This window comes from Xenopus tropicalis, chromosome 6 (genome assembly GCF_000004195.4).
Source record: "Xenopus tropicalis strain Nigerian chromosome 6, UCB_Xtro_10.0, whole genome shotgun sequence".
In the NCBI taxonomy this organism is placed as follows: Eukaryota; Metazoa; Chordata; class Amphibia; order Anura; family Pipidae; genus Xenopus; species Xenopus tropicalis.
In genome coordinates this window covers 100,503,400-100,524,530 of record NC_030682.2, presented here as the reverse complement: position 1 = coordinate 100,524,530, position 21,131 = coordinate 100,503,400, and the positions used below count along the sequence as shown (strand labels likewise).

Below are 21,131 nucleotides of genomic sequence, written 5' to 3'. Positions count from 1 at the left end.
TCCTAAGCAAGATGCATTAAAAGTATAAATATTCATTCTGATACTCTTAAATCACCAAACTGAAGTTACATTTTCATCACAGATTTTCTAAACAACATACGGTAGGTTGGGTACTAAAAAAACAACAAAATGTGATTTGCTGCTTTCATTACCTTTAATATTATATATAATACTTTTTTATAAGTGCTGCTAAATATGAATGTCCCAAACCCTTCATTTTGGTATTGAATCCCCAAACCCCTCAGTATGGATTCAGCTAAATACTGAACCAAATCCAAACCCTTATGCTGGGTGGCAATTGGATTAGTCCAAATCCTGCTTAAAATGCCTCGGATTCATCTGAATCGCAAACCATATCCGGGAGATAGTGCATCAATGATATCCAACAACGATAAAACCAAAAAGCCTAAAAAGCATTCTTGCATCTCAAATTTGCCATTCATTTAAGTTTGAAACAGCTTATTTAATTAAATATTGTTTGCAAGCAATTTCCATTCAGCAAAAATAGATGCTGCTGAAAAACTCTTTCTAAGAATCTGCAAGTAATGTAGAGTAGTTCCCATGCCTACTATTATGAAATTATACAATTTAATGTATCATGAAGAAAATCTGTACCACTCTCGGTTCTTCAGTGCCATGGAAACCCTAATTAAACTGCTGTAAGGCTCTCCAACTTGTTACATGATTATTTCTCATACACTGTGTTGGATGGCCAGATTATTAAAATGATGTCATACAACTACAACTGTGGAGCCCCTGAACAGACTGGGGGCCATAAAAATGCATCGGAGGGTCCCTGCTGGTCTCCAGATGGACAGCCCTGAACCAGTGTATGGATTGAGCGTAATATAAAGATTTGATTTGGCAAAGCATTGTGAGCTGTTGGATGGCAGCATCATATTCACACCACAATGCATGTATATATGACAAATACATAGGAAGTCACTGCTACTGGCAGGTGGTTCCAAACTGTGTATTGTCACAGCTGAGACTGATAATGCACTGGAATTTGCAGAACTTCCAGCATATGATAAGGGCGTGAAGCATGCTGGGTATTGTAGCTTAGCAATAGCTGAGGTGATATTTTTCTAGCAAGGTTTAACAGTACATTTGTATTGTTTTCAGTATGCTTAATCAGTATGTGACACGGTATTTACTGTATGCTTTTAGCATTAAAAAAATGTTGTGTACATAGTTACCAATCTGATTATAAGTGTCTTTCCTATGGTGTATTACATTATGGGGCAGATTTTTCAAAATGTGAGTTTAGAATACAAACTCACCCACATTCTGTTCATTCCTATGGGAATGTATTTATCAGTGGGTGAAAGTTAGAACTCATCATTTGATAAATATACTTCTAAAAAACCCATAGGAATGAATAGCACTTGGGCTATAAAAAAAAAGGATAATAATAACTGATGGTGCTATACAGATAAACTGTACAAACATAGAATCTTGCATACAAAACAAACATTTTTCTTATAGACAAAAGGATTAAAAAAACAGTATTCACTAAAACTGATCACCTGCACATAATGAATATAATTCATAGCAAGAATAAAACCAGCACTGCTCCACAAAAAGCCAAAGGATCCTCATACCAAGGAACAAGTGCAAATATCACCATTATGTGCCTATGGCTGATACAAATACATTTATATGGGAATACATTTCAGCATCACTAGGTACAGAATATTAGACTACATCGATGTGGACAGATACAAACGTGTGTAGGATTTAGATATCCTCTTGTGTATAACAGCCCCTATTCCACATGTTCTTCATCATTTATGCCTGTGCAGGAAAAGCACTGCATGTAATAAAAAAAAAACTCCTCAAAACAGAGCCTACAAGTCACTATAGAATATTAGAATACATCGATGTGGACAGATACAAACGTGTGTAGGATTTAGATATCCTCTTGTGTGTAACAGCCCCTATTCCACATGTTCTTCCACATTTATGCCTGTGCAGGAAAAGCAGTGAATGTAATAAAAAAAAACTCCTCAAAACAGAGCCTACAAGTCACTATAGATGTCATGTCCATATTTAAAATCCCACATAAGAGCTTCTAAAATAAGCACCTGCTTTGCCTATTAATGTAATTCAAGGATTAGCAACCTCCTTCCAAGGAAACTCATAAACATTTATGTAATGGTTATTTATGTTATAATGAATCACTTGGACTTGCTTTCTTACAAAGAGTTGTTTATGTGATTGCAGTTACTGACATGTGACCAGCATCTCCCATCAGAATTGCATATGGGTCATATTGGTCGGGCAGTACTGATAAGATCACCAACATTTAAAGAATATCACTTCATTTGAGGTCACCTTGTAGCAGAAAAGTACTGAAATTATATGGAGTAAACTCTTCGACTCAAACACAGATTCAGGTGGGGCGCCTAAAACATGCCTATAGTAAAAATTAAAGACCCTGGTATTTGAAGTTGATTAAAGCAACACTAACTTTAGACAGGTGACAAGTATAGAGATCCTGCATACGCACATCAAAGACAGGTGGAAAACCAAGGCTTGGAGCAACCAAGGGAGAGACCATTATACAAACCAAGCGAGGAGGTGGCAGAGAACACCAATACACCCAACTTATCTGGGTATGCTCAAGCTTTTCTTCACTAAGGTCAGAGAGATCACCCATGTGAAATATTACTTGTGTAGCTACAATTAGGACTACCACATATAGGTGAATTTACTTCACTTTCAATAGATTTTGGCTCCCAGGAAATAAAAAACCCCAAGCTTTTTCCTTTGGTAGCAATTGATGTCTATGGACATACACCTTGGAAGGTGACTTTATTATTTGGTTCCAAATCCCCTATTTAAACATGAGCTCCTTCATGATTGTTGCCCGTGATGTCATCTGCTGTGTATCAAGACAAGCTAAATCCATTCTTGCCATTGCTATTAGAGATCTTGGCTTCTGCCCTGTTCTTGAACTTATCCTCTTCCTGGATTGTGATATCAGCAGTCTGCACTCGCCTATTAGCTAAATACAGACTCTCACTTGCTGCCTGCCTGGACCTTAAGCTCATATGCCAACAATACATCTGGCCAGCTAAACATTTGGTTTCTTCGCCTTTCTCACTTTTCTGCTTTCCTGAAGTGAGTAGGATCTACATAAGTACCTACTCTGAAATCTCAGGGCCTCTAAAGGGCTAAAACTTGTGTTCTATTTGTTTTCAGGTTTCAGACTACAGTGAAGGTAGCCTCTACCCTGAGTGCAACCATATCACTGGGTTACAAATACTTCTCTTTAATCAACTAAAGCTCACAAGTTAAATTACAACAAGAGGATAATTTAAAATTAAAATCTCTGGTTTATTCTGTGGGTCTCATTTACCAACACAGGTGCTTAATTTGTAATTTGTACTAATCAAATTGCTCATTGGTAGCCATGGGTGTTTAAACTGATACAATTTAGTACATATGTTAGTAAATCAGCCCCTGTAAAAGTCGTTTCCCCCTCTATAAGTTGGGGATTAATCAATCTTCTTATGGACATTTTTACCACCAATCAAGTTGTTTGCACTAAAACTCAAAAGATCACAGTATTCAAGATTTATTCAAAACTTGAATGTAAAAAATTCGGCATCTAAAAGAGGCAGAGTTCATGTAGAAGTCGATGGGAGTTGTCCTAGCAAAATTTAAATGACTTTTTCAATTTAAGATTTTTGAATTTTTGTGAAAGTTGATGATATGTAGAATGGGATTTAGAATGTGACATGTATTTTTTTTGCCACTGTCTATCTCATGATGTCCCACGTTTGGTGTTGGAGTGCCCTGTTACATTCTTGCTTGTGGCTGGTAATCATAGGCCCAAGCTCTACTTCCTTCACCATCATTTAGACCTTAGCACAAGTCTGTGTTCTTTGAACATCTGAGCAGCAGCCACCACAAAGCTGTATGCTTAATAACTTCATCACAACTAGGGTTGATTTGATTTTTTTGAAGCTTGAGTAACCCGTACTATGGCAATTCAGGAGCCTCAAATCAGAATGCACATACGTGTAATTATCTAAAGTCAGCATGATGTTAATTTTAAAAACTGTATGTTAATTGCTTGTCCATAATATAAGGTCTACATTAAATATGGGATAAAAGGATTTCTACCAGAAATGACCCAGTATGATTCTGGGTATAAATCCCACACTATGATGTGATTTTTCAGCAGTATACCATTGTTTTAACATGCTTCATTCTAAACTTATACCTTCCTATAAACTCTAGGCTTTTACTGAATGATACACTATTGGCAGTCTTGGCACTAAAAAGAATAGAAATGCAACTGTAATTATAAGATATGATTATCACTATAAATATGTGTGTGTGTATGTGTGTGCATAGATATGGTGCATTTGTATTCTACAAACCCAAGAGGAAACATCACTGCAGTAAAATCTGCCTGTGATTATGATGATGTATACTGTAGTGCCTGTCCTTCATTTCTCCAAGAAGCAACTTCACACTGTCCTGAAATTTTGACACAGTGACTAAAGCTACACAAAACGGCAGCATCACAAACTATTGCATAGGCTATTATAATAATATACATATATCATAGTACCTTAATAATAAAACAATGCTTGTTGTGGTTAAAAAGATATATGGCCATCATGATTAGATCATATAATGATCAGTCTCAGGAAATTTTTACAGTTTTTACAGGGTTAACTACTAGAAGCTATAAAAAATGATACAATACTTTTCTAGAAACATTGGCAAACTTTGCCCCAGTCTAGTAGACTAAAGAAACCAACCAGGGTGGCATTTGCTATCACAAACCTAAAAAGGTAATTGCTTTTTGCTTGCTATAGGGTATGGTTTTCTAGACTAAGGCTTTTCCCATATTGTGACATACTAAACATACTTTTCTGTACCTTCTATAATGTAGATGCACTCCCTGTCAGGAGGGTACTTGTTGGGGTAGTTGGGAGATGTGAACGTGCCTCCATTTGAATGTTTTGTCCAAGAACCACACTCTACTGGTTTCTGCCCTTCTGTGGTGGTCTGTTTGTCTAAAAAATAAAAATAATCAAGATACAATATCTTCATAAATAAAACCAACATATACACCTTCTATTAATAGTGTCTGCTGCTCTGTAATAATTTAGTATAACAGGAAACCAGAAACACTGAGGAATATGCCTTGGCCCAGACTGCTAAAAACAACACCATAATATGCCATTTGCTTTCCTTTTTTCTCAACATGTCAGGGCTTTATCCCTGCATGTAATAGCTCTGCAGCCTGTATGCCACTCATACCCTATATGGAACATACACTTAAATGGATGGCTATTCCATAGTCACCATAAGAGGGAGTTGGTGCCAGGATTTGTTCCCTGAGTGGAATACCTGTCCTCTCTCCTTGCACAACAGGCAGGGTCTGAGGCAAAATACCCTAACTGGGGCCACTGTTATTCTTTAGCTTTTATTAGACTACACCTCCCAGCAACCACTGCCAGCTTTCAGCTATCAGTGGATAATGGCAATTGAAATCCCAAAACAGCTAGATACTGCATGTTGGAGATCCATATTTATTGACACCATTATGCCTTTCTTTACATTCTATCTCACACTTCCAGTAAAAGGATCACCCCTCATTGCCTTTAAAAAGCAAAGTATTGAAGCAAGTTGGTAATCTAGTCAGCTGGGGGCAGACTTTAAGGCCCACTAAATATCTGACATGTCTCCAGCTAGATATAAGTCCAGCAGTCTATTGTCTTGAACCCATACATAAGCCAATAAGTTGGCTCAGGCTGAACTACTAATAACTAATTTCACCCTGTGTACAACCACCTTTATAGTCACAATCCAGTCAAGAGATAACTCTGTGGGATGCAGTGGAGCTTTTATTAAGGTTAGTGCACCTTTAATATACTATAAGGCATGGTATTAAAGGTCACTGGGCAACTTACTTCTGTACTTATATTGTATTTTTATATTGTAGATCATATGTACTTATACTTGCATTACATACAAAATATATAAAATACATTGTAACTTCATTTTCATACTGATTTATTGCATAATACTAAAAAATCTGTAAATGAAGGGTCAGTCTAGTAAGGCACTTACCTTCTCCTGTTTTTGTTGCCCAAGACACATGTAGAATAATTAGACTTGTTACAACTGAAACAAAAGAAGACACTTTGTTTTTCAAATGCATTTATACTTTGGAGATTAATAAAGCAAATATTATGGGGCTCAGTAAGTTCCTGGTGCCAAGATCACATTGCATGAAACGTTCTAGTCTTGTATTATTACAGGGCATTTAAAACTACAGAAATAAGCATCATTTGACCATGCCCAGGTAAAATATTGTATGTCTTTGTCACAGCCAAAATAGCAGCACTGTCTGGTATGCATCTGGCACATAAAATGGTTTGATGCATTAAATAAGCTATTCCTAGCCTTACCAATCAGTTGGAGGGAATAAAGAGCCACCGAGTAGCTATCAATGGAGTAAAACCTAATGATCACATTAAACTTTGAGGCTGTCCTTTCATACACCTTAGGGGGAATTTTACATTAATATTTGCATGAAGCCCATTCACTTTTAGATATCGGTTGCAAAAAATCTAAAATGAGGGTTTATTCAGGAGTAAAATGTATACATACACAGTACTACCCAGGCAGGCCTCCTATCTATCAGAAGTACTTTCATTGAAATGAATTTTAGTTGATTCTGGGCTGTTTTAGTGGAAAAGGCATATGAAAGGGATTGAGGAAAGGCTGCTATGATAAGAGACAGTGGCATCAAAAGACCGATATATTGACACACAGATGGAGCTGTCCTTGGTGCTTAATGAGTTATGGAAATGAACCTCCTTAATACACACACATTAAATGGCCTTTGGATGTTTAATACAGTGAAATGGAAGGCTGGGGGAAATATTTTTAGTGCAGTTCCCTGAAAACAACAACCTCAACCATATAACCATGTCCTTTTATTTAAACATCAGCAGACTGCAGGGGATTTATTGGCACCTACACTATAAGCACTAACCGGTTTAAACCTATATCAGTATCCCTTTAAACAGCAGTTGTCTAGCATTTCCTAATCACTGCAGAAAAGCCAGGACTGAGCTACCTGCCAGCACCACACATCACAGCATAGGGAAATAGTTAGGCTACATCCAGTGAATGTCAATCATTGCCCGGCACAATCCAGCCGGCTCTCTCCCATATTCCACTACTAGCCTTCTCTCTCAATAATGGCCAAAGTAAGTCCGACATTGGACAAGGGTGCCTGACAGGATGGCTAATATTGTAGGTTTCAGACACATATCTAAAGCACTGCATCAGCTAGACAGACAGCAGCACAGGGAGAGAGTTGAGTGAATATTCATAGCTGAGAGTGGAGCTCACTTACTGTGAAACAAACTGCGCCCATGGATCATGTCTGTTCCTTACACAAGGGGCTTCGATCTCCACTAATTCCATTTAGATACAGGAGGACTTCCAGTGCGGGGGAATAGGATGGATTAGAAAAAAAAAATCCAAGACAGCACAGCAGGAATCGCCACTTCCTCTCGATCACCTCGATCGCATCCACAGATAAATGTATGGAAGCGCTTCACCCAAACACATCCTTCTACATGACATCTGAGATCCAGACCACTGGAGCTCTGCTGCTGCAACAGATCGCTGGCACCGCAAATGGACAGCGGCTGGTCACTTTACCATAACTACTGTTAGCGATGTGAATTGCTAGGAGAGAGAAAAAAAAAAGCATCGCTTCTGCCGCAAAAAGGAACAATCGCTAGTTTCATCTGCGATCAATAGGAGATCGAAGCATCGAGGCGATTCAGACGGCAGCGCTTCCTGGGTCCCGGCGCTGCTCCCAAGCACTGACAGGATTAATGGGTCCGTCATCTGCTGCCCTCGCTTGCTCCACCTTTGCAACGTTCTCCACAAAAGCTGCACAAAAATAGCGATTTAGTAGTATTTCTGCGATTAAATCCGCATTAAAAAACCCAAATCCCCCCGAGTGAAAAACATCCATGATGTAACCAATCTGATTGTTGCATACTGTAAGAAGAAGGGGGATTGTATAGGCACAGACAAATTGCTAGATAAATCCAGACGATTTGCTTCACCAATAACTCGCCGGCTGCCCAGCGCCCTGTCCCTTTAATTAATCCCTCCAATATTAGAGCTGCAATGAAACTTTGGCATCGGATCCCTGGGCCAGATGAGAGGGCTCCCCACTCTGGTGAGTGCTCACAGTTTAGATCGTATCCGTCCTTCTCACATCTGGTGCCTCACCAAGCAGAATACATCAAGGCAGATTTGCTTGGCATGCAGTCACCGAGAAATCCTTTCGAGACTGAAAGTTAAAAAGCAGCCTAAATCCATTTGCTGTCCACTTTTTCATTCAGAGACTTATTTAAGCAGTCTCTTTGCTTTGGAGCACCTGAGAGTATCAGCAGCACAGAGTAGCGAGTCCGGCCTGTCGCACAGCAGCACTGCAATCCTCATGCTCTGTCTGAGCGTCACTAGCGCTGCAAACTACTCAGCAGCAAACTGGGAGGCTTTGCACTGGAGCCAGGGAAAGGGGGGAGAGGGAAGGAGGGAAGGGGCAGGGGTGAGGGTTTTCTTTTATTTGATCATTGTACAAGACATCAACTACCAGGCAATCTTTATGCGGCAGAATTCCCCTTGAAAACATAATGCAACCAGCATGTAACACAGGATCAGCTTCTCTCGCATTTATTCTGATTGCAACTTTTAAAAGAGATTGAGATCATATTAATCCAACTGTCTCCATTATCTGGAGTAGCATACACTTATTTGTGAATGGTCTACCATACCCCCAGGCAGTATCTATAGGCAATTTTGGCCACAGATTCTTTAAACTAAGCTGTGTTGTGCACATTCAGTAGTCTGAAAGTAAATACATAAGCTAGTATGAGAATGATCTTCTGATTCACACTGGAGCAATCGTTATCATTGTGCATTAAGGCTTTTTGCTTTGTATTAGGAACTCAAGGGAGGAATGATTGTGCAGAGGTTCTCACAGCTTTCCACATGAACCTGCATTGTTCCTAAACTCAGTCTTTTACCCTTTCTATCTGGTTAAGAGCAGAAAAGTAGGATAACTTTGTCTGTTCCTGCTTAGACAGTGGAATTACCCTACCAGGGACACAGGAGAATCTTCCTCTAGTGGAGCTGTATGAAGAAATATAAGTTCATGCCATTTACTTTAACCCTATGGTACAGGCAATCTTAGGTCATCCTCCCCTTCTTTAGCTCATTTTTCAATAAACAAACATAAAAGCCTTTTAGCATCAAAAGATTAAAACAAAACGGAAAAGCCACTTTTCCATTTACATTATAAAACCTCCTATCTATGGGGAAGAAGTGTATACTGGTTTATTTTAGAGTTTGTCTTTGGCACTCTTTGTGCAACTCATTTCATCTTCTTCATCTTTTTCATAAAAACATACTGTATTGGTGACTTATCTCCCACATCATGTCATTTTGTAGAACTGCAGATACATACACCCAGACAGGTCTGTATGGAGTCATACTTATCTGATAAAGTGATACTGACACCTAAAAATAAGACACTGCCTTTATATTAAAAGAGAACACGCAATAGTGCTTATTATTAGGAATATGACTCCTTTCCTCTCCAGACAGGGTGAAAGGTTAGGTTATTATACTGTCTGCTGCCTGTGGTTATAAGAAAGGAAATCCTAATATTTTAAAGCAATGGACTCTTTTATCTGGAATACATGTACTGCTGCAGATTGGACCAGGCCCATTACCTGATCTGCTCTAACACCTGCACAAGTTCTAGTCTTAGAGAATTTATTAGCTGTTCTATTTTTTATTTACCCCGCCTCACACTGAAAAAATAACCATCATGATGGCACCAATCCATCAGTATGGAAGGGAAACCTAGGGCACTATGTGCCAGATAAAGCCTCAACAACTGTGTGCCCTGTATGTTTCTGCCTTTCAGGGTCCAGAACTAATGCAAAGATAAGCACACCTCCTGTTGTATTAAAAGGTTGGTATTTTAGCAGCTATCTTGTTGCTAGGGTCTTATTTACCATAGCAACCAGGCAGTGATTTGAATGAAAGACTGGATTATGAATAGATCAGAACTGAAAAGAAGATATTTAACAAGTAATTTCTGTGACTTACTCTGAGAGGTCATTACCCCTATAAATAATTTGTACCGGGTGTGACCAATAGCCTATGAGTGCCCCATAATGAACGAAACACATTAGACTGTTTTTTTTGTCCTAATTATATTTAGATTTTTATTTTCCACTATTATTTCAATTACTGATGGTCGTTTGCAGCTTAGTACATTTAATTATGATATAACCCATAGACTGGGGTTCTTTTGCAAACAGTACCAACTATAACTTATTACTATAAAGTAGGGATGCACCAAACTCAGTCTTTTGGATTCAGCCGAACCCCCGAATCCATTGTAAGGGATTCACCCGAATACTGAACCGAATCCTAATTAGCATATGCTAATTAGGATTCGGATTTGGTTCAGCCGGGACCATGGATTTGGCCAAATCCGAAACCCTGCCCAAAAAGGCCGAATATTGGTTGAATACTGAACCGAATCCTGGATTTGGTGCATCCCTACTATAAAAATTACATACAAAAAATTAACTTAAAGGTGAACCATCCTATTATTCTCCCCTTGTCTTCTTACTGGTGCTCTCTGTTTCTATAGCGTCCACATTGTCCATGAATGTGTAACAGTAAGCTAAGGAAAAGGAGCACAGGATGGCTTGGAAAAGGAAGTTGAAAGGCACAGAGCCATATTTATTTCGAAGGCAGCACACAACGTTTTTGGGCCCTACTTCAGGTTTAAAAGAGGTCCACTTTTTTTACTGGAAGAAGGTGTCAAAACAAACCATGGTCTCAACCTTGGAGAGCAACCAGCACCTAGAATGATTCTGTAGTATAAAACTGCGATGCAGTGTGCTTGCTGTCAGTTTTGAGCTGTCAGCAGACTTGAGAGTTGGCAGTTCACATGGAGCATTGCTCTTTGTGAATGATTAAAAAGATTCATGCTATTAAATCATCTGATGTGATTTACAAGCATCAATGAAATGGCTCTTCCACATATTGTAGATGTTATATAAACATCTTCTGATTTACCGTTTCCTGAAATCATTGCTTGGACTTTTCCACTGTTTTTTGCTGGATAACCTTTTTATAACAGCCCAATCAGCATCCACTATTCTTTTATCCACTTTCTTTATATAGCAGAGAGAAATCAAAAGCAGATGTTTGGGGATTGACTGACTACCGAACCTTACCCAACCCCTCATTTGCATGTTCAAATGTATGAAAAATGTATGAAAAAATAAACCAAGGTACAGTAGGGATAAAGTTCACCATATACAGACCAATACTGGGTCTCTTGACCTCATTGGAAGTTTATGGGCCTATGTAACCAAAACTATTATGTCTCTAACCAAAGTCTGACAGGGGCTTGTACAGATATCTATCAGGTTGACTTTGTTTTATCTCTTAACATAGACTGCATCCTAGATATATACTTTTGGGGTAAGAGGGGTAACAATTCTTTAAAAAATAAATATATGAAAAATAAACTGGGGTTCCATTTGATGTTTTTTTTCTACTTTATTTCCATTAGTCGTCCTCTACAGAGCTAAATAATGACTTGCTGATATCTCAATAAATGTGAGTAGTGTTGTTATTAAGTTATTAATACCTTCTTATCATGGAAATAACATCTGTGTCTGTTATAAAGCAGTGCCTTTTATATGAAATTGCTTGTGTTTTATGGTTTACATTACGCTAATCCATAATAAAGAAAATAAAGCTCAATTGTTCTCCTTCCTTGCCTTTTCTTGTTTGGTGGGGGTGGGGGGCTATCCTTCTAATTAAATTAAAAAGAATGTTCATTAAAGTCATACCTATATTTATTTTCTTTTACGTAACGCATCACTCAAGTTAAGCAATGACTGTACACAAACACTATAGTGTTACTTAGATGTATCACCGAAACTGGGGAATTTGTTATTCTGTCTAGGCTTGCTTAATTTTGTTGATTACCAGCACAGAATTGTGGGAAAAGACATTGTTTGAGCAAATTAAAGTATTGACATGGTCTTAAAACCATAAATCTCTGTTGCATATCAATGTTGGAATGTGAGATTCACTGTTTCCGCTTTGAATGAAAGAAACCAAAGACAGAATTTTTACAAGGGTTTTATTAGAAAGTCTAAAGCTAACCATACCCAGAAAAATCTCTTTCCTTGCCCCATGCAACCATGAAAACAGTGCAAATATTACAGTAAGAAAAAGCTGTATTGCATATGCTGTTTCTTTCTATTATAATATAGACAGTACACCTTGCTGACTTCTGGTTGTTAATAACATATAACATATAATAACAGAAAGTGAAGCACAGCTGTTATGGTGCAATGCAGGGAAAGCATGTTGGATCTACAAGGTGGTCCCTTGAGGAAAAATTTATACAATAACATACAACATTGCCTATAAACATTAGCTTAACTTATGGTAACCACATTCAAGACAATTCTTTTCCAGCCAAAAAATATTATAGGTCATGGCATTTTTCTGTATTATTTGTCATATTGCCTAAAATGACAAGAAAAGCAGTGTCTTCCAAACTCAAGCTCCCTGATTAACAATGGAACTTTTTCTAAGCATTCACCATCACTTCCTAAAGTACAAATATAGCTTAATTAATGTTCACATGCTATACCATAAAAGCAGAAAGGTAGCTTTCTTTCCCACTGAGAACAGGTGGTACAAATAAAGTTTTGTGCCTAAAATATTCAAAGAGCATAGACACAAATATGGCATATGCCTTAGGTTTCAAAAACCAGATATCAGGGCCAAGCATGTTATTTATAGAAAGTAATGCATAGATGGTGTTTCAGCTCACTGATGCTATGTATTTTGGAAGAGTTCAGTTTTTTTGTCTTCAGCTGAACATTCTTATTAAACTTATTTTGCAATGTTTAGCATTTCCAGTAAGAAAAAATATATGCACTGAGGAGAAGCATGAATATTCTTTATTGTTGTTTTTTAAATGCAAAAGTACATCTATGTATTGTATGAAATGCAAGCACTAGTCTTCAATATGAATACATTACCAAAACATATCTAATAAGGTACTCAACAAAATTATAACACACTGTACTTAAATTTTAAGAAATCTGCTGTGTATTGTTAAAGGGCTACCATATTGACACTTTCTTAATCAAGCTTTAATAGAATTCCATAATTTTCTGTTACAATAACAGTTCAGCTTTCATATACTTGTATAGTTTATCAGTTCCATGCATCTATCTACTCTGCTTCAGCTAATACATCATAGGGGTCATTAACTAAATTTACTACATGAGTCCAAAATGCAAAAAAATTAATGCAATTCACGATTTTTTATAGCTACAATTCAACATTGTTGCCGAGCTGCCAGCCAGGTTTGTATATTTATTTTTTTGTAAATGTGAATGTATCATTGGAGCAGAAGAATTATTATTGAGCTCTTCTTTTGGGCAGCCACGGTCATATTAATTAGTTAGGCTTTATAGCACCAGTGGTCCATTGGCTTGCATAGTAAAGGTTTTCAAAGCAGGTTCTGGTTCTGTAAAGACCATGTGACTGCTTAGAAGTGGTCACTACTGATAAGCAACACTATGACAGTTAGGGAAGTTTTTAAATATTGAAACATGGATACAATAATAATTTTTAAAAAAATCAAGATCCATTTCTTTCTACACTAACACCTCTTAGTGCCCTGCACTTCTTTTCCCCTGTCTGCTGTAAATTATCTCTCATTGTCTTCAGGTTGATCTATATGTTCCACAAGTGAAGTTGCACTGTTTAAGGGTCACAGAGCATGTCAACAGGTCACAACCCCTCGTTTTTTAATTCAACATAAACATGGAAAGGCAGGGTCCAGACTTCTAACAATCTAGCAGATTGTAGCAAAACTACAACCATTGTTTTTCATAATTGTGAACACTGCTTTATTAGTCTGAATAAATAAAACCAATTACTTTGCATTTATGTTGTGAATAATTAATCGCCACTTTTCATATCTCTAGAATCTCATATAATGCCTAGGATTAACAAAGCCTATGCTGCTAAAGGGAAGCGAACATCTGGACGTTGGGTTCATGATCTGCTCTTGCACTGTGATTACCCAAGCACAGCAATCAGCATCTAAATATTTGAGCTGTAAAGAGCCCTCAAAGGATCGCATAGCTGAATTGCTTTCAAGTCACACTACCTGTTCAATTAGCTATGCAACTGCTTATAATTCTTTTGATGAGGATGAAAATATTTTGCTGTGTAAAAGAATTTTCAGTTCTATTTTTAATTCAACAAAACATAGAAATGTATACTAAAGCTTCACGTGTAACCAGAAGCAAGTACAGTGGTGCTAATTTAGGAAGAAACCTTAATTAAATGAAGCCATGAGACATGAGAATTTGTAGTCTCTTGCTGCACCTTTTGTGCCCTCTAGCAGCTTTTGCATTACTGATTTGCACAGACTGCAAATGTTGTTAATTAGATTGTATTATATTGTTTGTGCTTCTGACTATAAATGATGAGCAACCAGCTGTCTGTCTGGTACTGGAGTTGGACTACAAAATGGATGAACAGTGGGAAAAGCTAGAGGATACCAAGCGGTCTTGGCTTATAGTTTGAACCATCATTGAGGGTCTGTGATACCTATTTCAGTGTATTATAGCACAGGGCTGAAGCCAGTTTCTGCAGTGTGATATTAACTAAGGTTTGTATCTGCTTCTGCTCTATTCTTGTTTACGTTTCCTTATAAAGCTTTTTAACAAAAAAATAATAATTTTGTGTGACATGCGTGGAAGAGATAAGGAAGCAAAAACCATGCAAAAAAGAGAAAACCTTATTTGAATGATGCAAATGGAGTAAATTCAAAGCAGACCATTTCCTTCATTATCTGCATTGCTCAGCCTTTTATTCTGGAAAATATAGGCAAGAGAATTGTTTGGAGCTTTGTGGGGAAACTAGACTTATGGACGAGAAATACAGCAGCGAGAAACAATAATAAAATCTTATGGATGAATGTTTTGCTGCAATTTAGTAGTCTGGGTCAACCAGTTGCGGCAATTCTGCTAATAGGTTATAATGGTTTTCGCCATGTCAGATTTGGTCATATACTGGATTGCAGAAAGTGAAGCTAAATAGCTTTACAGTGAGAGTGTACAGTACAGATATGTCTATGGTAAGCCTCTAAGCACCACTAAATCTGTCACAGCATTTTCACAGATAAAGACATACAGAAACATATTTGTTTTCTACACACTGCAAAAATTTAAAATTAGTTTAAAGGAAAACTAAAGCCTAACTAAAGAAGTAGGGCAGAAACATTTTACATTATGTTTTGGGCTTCTGTACCAACCCAAGGCAACCACAGCCCTTTAGCAGGGAACATCTGTGCCCCCAAAGTTGCCCCCAGTAGCTCCCGATCTTCTTTTCTGCTCATTCACTGCACTGCTCTGTGCTGCTGTCAGTTACTGAGTTGACGGGACCAATTCACAATATACTGTTTATATAGAATATAAATGTTACAATATAAGGCTGTTAAGTAATTAATACAGATACTTACTGAATGGTAGCTCAGAAACCAGTGCAGTTAACATCAGAATTTAATAATCAGCCCTGCAGCATTAGCTTATATGACAGGCAAACCTTATTATCTGCTTGATAATTTGCGACAACCCCTAACCTTAGCTTTTAAATAGCTACTTAGAGCCCACTAAGCATGTGCTCAAATGCTAAAACTTTACGTTGGTGCAATAAGTACAGTACATAAAATATGGCTCTTTAAGCCGCATTCAATTTTAGGGTTCAGTTGTCCTTTAATACTCATAAAGGAGGGCTGCATATTTTTTTTTAGAATACTAAAATAACTTTAACTAAACCTTCAAAGTTTTTTCTGTTAAAAAATATGTGTAACATAAGGTTCTATATTGTTTCCAACATCAAAATGAATTGCAATTTTTGGTGAAAATGAATCACACAAGTTTTAATTAGTATCTATTTTGTCTAGAACAGAAGAAATGAATAAGCACAGTTAGATCCATCTGTTACATTGTAAGTTTAATCGGAGACATTTTGTGATTCAGTTTTGTTACATGATGACTCAACAGCCAGTAACAAACTGTTCAGCAGCATCCTGTAAAAGCTGATTTTGCATATCATATTATCAGGGAAAATTGGAAAAAAATTGCATCTTATATTAGTTTATTAAATGTATTTATTAATTGATATTAGTAGCCTGGGCAAAATGTTTTTATTTTTACTAAGCAGGCCATATAATTATTTGGGGGTTTTATGTATGTGTTGCAAAGGGGAGGGCGGGCATGTCTCTGGGTTGGTGGTGCAGCACCAGAACCACTCTGATTGGCTGACAACTGAATAGCTTAGCCATACTGTGATTGCTGATTGGCTTGCATCGGAGAAATCAGATCTGGAGGCAGAGGAGGTTATTAAGTGGATAAACAAGCTTGAAAGCATATTTAAACATGGTGTTGTGACATAGGTTGTTCAAGTTTATCGAACACTATCACATGCCTAGAGAAATATATTAACTACCCACTTTGCTTTACTTGCAAGCATTAGTAAATCTTTGGGCGTCCATAAACCTCAGCAGTGATCTAGAGTTGTAGTCTTGGCAGAAACTATGAGAGCAATTAGACTGCTTCTTGGTGTTCTGGATATGCAATGCCTCTATCAATACTTGCCAAGGTCAAGTATATTGATATCTTCCAGAAAGCGATGCGATATTAGTATGCTGGCCGCACAGTTTTTAGAAGTGATAATAAAAAGGCTTTTTTGACATATAATTACTGTGGGTATATATTTATGGATTGTTGTTGCCATATTTCTGTTAATGGGAAGTTGGAGTTTTGTTGCTCTTTGGATCCTAGCGATAGCCAATCGTGTTTATACTATATATATACTATCTCCCAAAGATAAATAACCCTTACATTACCAAATAAGATAAATGGTAAGCAGCAGAGCAATATTAGTAAATGTGGCATTAAATAATAAATGGACAATTGAAATTGTATAAAATATATTGCAGTATTTCAATACTCTTCAACCAGGTTTGTTGGACAGAAGAAAGGCATATTGCTTTTGAAGTTCCATATTCTTGAGTGGCTTTGATAAAGTGCATGCATTTACTATCCTTCTCCTACATTTCATTATGAATACTAGCCCTCAATACCTTTGCCCACTACATTATTACTTTAAGCTCTCCCTCTCTTTCTATCTGCTGATAGTGCCTGCCTATCCCTATCTACCATAATAAAATTGGCCATGGGAGAAAAAAACACAACACCAATATTGTGAAGTGGATTTAGAAGTAAGTTTGTGATTTTACCATTCTTTGAACTTTACACATGTTAAGTAAGTGTTCCAGTATGTTTATATACATATTGTGGTGTGCAACCATTTTACCTCATTTAGGAATATTTTGGAAGGGAAAGATTGTAAATATAAAGATGGGAGGGGGGAGGTACCGCTATCAATGGTACGCTACTGGGAATATCACCTTAGCCTATAGTACATATGCACGTAATAGCTATGTTTATCTTGACATCTAAGTATTAGTATTTGCCCAGACCAGGGATGACTTTGACATAGTTGGGGGGCTTGAATATATTGCAATATATGGACAAACAATTCCTGTTTTGTTTAAAGGGGAGGGTATTTTTTAGTAGCTTAATGCACAGAATGTCTTAATGTCTTGTGTATCTCTTGTTGTTTATATGAATTTTGTGGTCACAGCCTCATTGCACCCTCACCTAATGGTAACATATATATATATACATACAGATTTGTACCATGATGAATTAATAAAATGAATAAAGAAATGTTTGAACGAAAAAGGGAGTGCTGATCCACTGCATTCAGTATATATAAGTAATTCTAATCATCCAGCTACATTCTGTTCAAGCATAACATAAGCACATATACTGTATATACATGTACCATCAATTTATATACTCAGTGATTTGGAACAATTTCCACCACCCTGCTGCATATTAGTCATACATGAGTGTAAAACAAAAAAAATATGATCTCTTAATTCAAACATTGTACCATATTGCAGGTAATTAAACTTTTCCTTACATGCTGATATTGATTGCATAGGTAGGCAGGGCACAGTAACATCATGATAAATAGTCCTTCACAGCACAGAGCTATTTGCATTGAGTCCCAGTCCATCTGTCTTTTCAGTATATGCGATTTTAGGAGGATTCTGTAAATCATTCCCATACACATGCACATAGATCAGTGACATGAGAATTTCAAAGCACATTATTTTCAGCATTTTTTTCTTATTATGACATTTTTCTTAACACTAGCTATGAGGTGCCAAGTTTAATTTGGAAAAACAAGAAACATATTATCTGTATACATTTTAAAGCTAGCCTTGTTTGCTGGAAGCACACATCAATAGATAAATGTATAACATTTGCCTGGCATTCTCTTTAAAGACATAAAAACATGCAAAATGGCATAGTTTGCCACTTGAGATGGGAAGCTACTGGGGAAAATATTTCTAAAATATGCTATTTCATTCCTATTTGCAATCTATGATCATACTGTATATGGTATATCCAGAGATAAAAAAAAAAAAAAAAAGAATTTATACAAGCTCTCCTGACGCACTGAAAAAGTTGTTGAATTCATCATGATAAAAACTTTTCTGGTAAACTGCATGGGGATAGGTCAGAGAATTCACAGCTTTCATTTTCTGGGAGTTGCTTTTATGTGGCCTTGGGAAGGCCACATAAAAGCATTGTTGGCAGTTTTACCCCTAGCGCATTTTTTTAAGACATGCATGAAGTTAGTTTAATTTTTTTGGGGCACAATAACAACTTTTTCAGTAAGGAGTTTTATCACCTACACTGGTGGACTGACAAAATGGATGCGGTATTAGAGTTTCACAAAAGTTATATTATAGTTATATTAGCAACTAATATTATCTACAGTTAATAGTGTTCCCACCTATTTATACATTAATTTAACTTTGTCAGCACTAACTTTTATGTTTAACAAAATCTTGTATCATTTCAATTTTATATCTGTAATGTTATTAAGAAAATGAACTAATCCTTGGTACCTAGGATCTTGCAGGGTATTACATAATGTGGGCTCGTGGCCCAGTATAGCATGTGTGACATAGTACTCTTCTTTCAGGTGGGCCCTTGCTGTAGGATAGAGGTTTAAACACAACTACACACTCACAGAACAGATATCTCAATAACTTCACTGCCAGTGGTTTGTCAAAATAACTGTATTTTAGCTGGATCAGTCTCCTTGGTGTAACTTAACAGATGGTAAACATTTAATCAATCATTTTACAGATACCTCAGAGTATTAGTTACAGGGGTTATGACAAAGGTAGTACTCACTTATAGGTGAACTAGTCCCCAGTGCTAGAAGGATGCCTATAGCAGTACTTACCCCAGAGCTTTATCCCAGAGCATTAGAACTTGAGTACCTATACTGGCTGGTGATACCAAAGGGTAATAAGCCTTTTAGTCTCCTTGTTGTAGCCTCCAGCTGCTCTACTTATTACCCTGATCCTAATTTTCACTCATAGATAATCTTTCCTCACAATGACTACTTCTACTTGGACCTTAGTCCCTCTTAGTACCATCAACCCTCCTTCTCCAGGTGGAGAAACCCCTCCCTTACCTTGTTGTATTGTAAAGTAATGAATTCTGCTACTTGAAGTCCCTTTGCCTTACATAGTGGGTGGTGCACAGATTGTCTTGAAGGCAGAGAAACAGATCTCTCTTGATGGCCAAGGAGGGGGGTACAGACACTGTAACTAAGAGGATTGAAATCTAAAAGTCTTGGCAACTACCATGGTTTCCTTCCAATCTGTGAATGCAGCAATGTCTAAAATCTATATATGTATTTCTATTTTGTATGTGATGTGTGCCTTTTCTACATAAGCTTGTCTGAATGGATTTCTTAATGCCTCCCAACACTTGCAATGGGGAGTTGGGCATAAAAGTACAAGCACTTCAGTTTTTGCAACCCATGCTCATAATAAATAGTTGGGGCTAATAGATCATGGGCTCTGATGATATAAGATGGACTAGAACATTAAATCTCATTATTGGCCAGCAATGTATCAATAAAAATGAATATTAAAATGAGCAGAAAATGAAAAAAGCTGTTATATTACTACACATAATGCACCAATTTATTCTTAGTAACCAAAATTATTTGTGAGTTGGCTCGAACTGTCAGTAATACAACAGGGATTGCTCCTGCAGCAACATAAAATATGTACACTGTCAAACAAATGATGGCAAACAAGTAAGAGCAACAGAATCATTTGTTCTATAAACTCTGTCTTTCTGGAAATATGAAGCAGAACTTGAGGATCTGGAATAATATATGCTTCAATGCTGTCGTGTTGTTCAGTAGTCACATTGCAGTGTAGTTGTAGACATGTGTACAAAGAACAGAAAAGAGTGTGCAGAGAAAACATTTTATTGAGACATTTTTCTTGCATCATGAAGGGTATAGGTATAAGGTTATTGTCTCCCCATAAGGAAATATAGAAAAATGCACATAGAAAGACTCCATATCCTAGGTGATATCCTGCGTCAGTTTTATGATGTTTGCACTTGTGGCTGAGTTTGCAAATGAATCTTAACATGTTTAATAACTAGAAAATCTCAAGTACATACTTATCTGATCTGATATGCATTTAAAACTATTATTTACAGTTGACTTTTGACTTTGACTTGATATTTCAAGGCTTTACAGGCATCTGAATCTTTAAGGTACATTTTCTAACATAAATCTGTTTATTGTAGTTAAAGGAATCCTGTTATGGGAAAACATGTTTTTTTTTTTCAAAACAGTTATCAGTAATCAGTTAATAAAGCTTCTCCAACAGAATTCTGCATTGAAATCCTTTTTTAAAAGTGCAAACAGATTTTTAAAATATTTAAGCTTGCCACGTTCTTTATTTTCCAGTGTGCCACGGCCATGTGACTTGTGCTCTGATAAACTTCAGTCACTCTTTACTGCATTGCAGC

General features: G+C 37.0%; 1 protein-coding gene across 2 annotated transcripts in view; it reads right to left on the bottom strand.

The window, feature by feature from the left end:
• Positions 1-8,559, bottom strand: part of neto1 (neuropilin and tolloid like 1) — a 71,922-nt gene extending 63,363 nt beyond the window's left edge. Inside the window, exons 1-3 of one of the 2 annotated variants that reach the window (XM_004915261.4) lie at positions 7,397-8,559; positions 6,100-6,153; positions 4,902-5,039 (exon numbers count right to left, since the gene is read on the bottom strand). In XM_004915261.4, coding sequence (XP_004915318.1) covers positions 4,902-5,039; positions 6,100-6,153; positions 7,397-7,424 — 220 coding nt within the window. In that variant the 5' untranslated portion in view covers positions 7,425-8,559. The remainder of the gene's footprint in view (positions 1-4,901; positions 5,040-6,099; positions 6,154-7,396) is intronic. The other variant, XM_002940474.5, reaches the window with a different exon arrangement.
• Between the last annotated feature and the right edge of the window lie 12,572 nt (positions 8,560-21,131).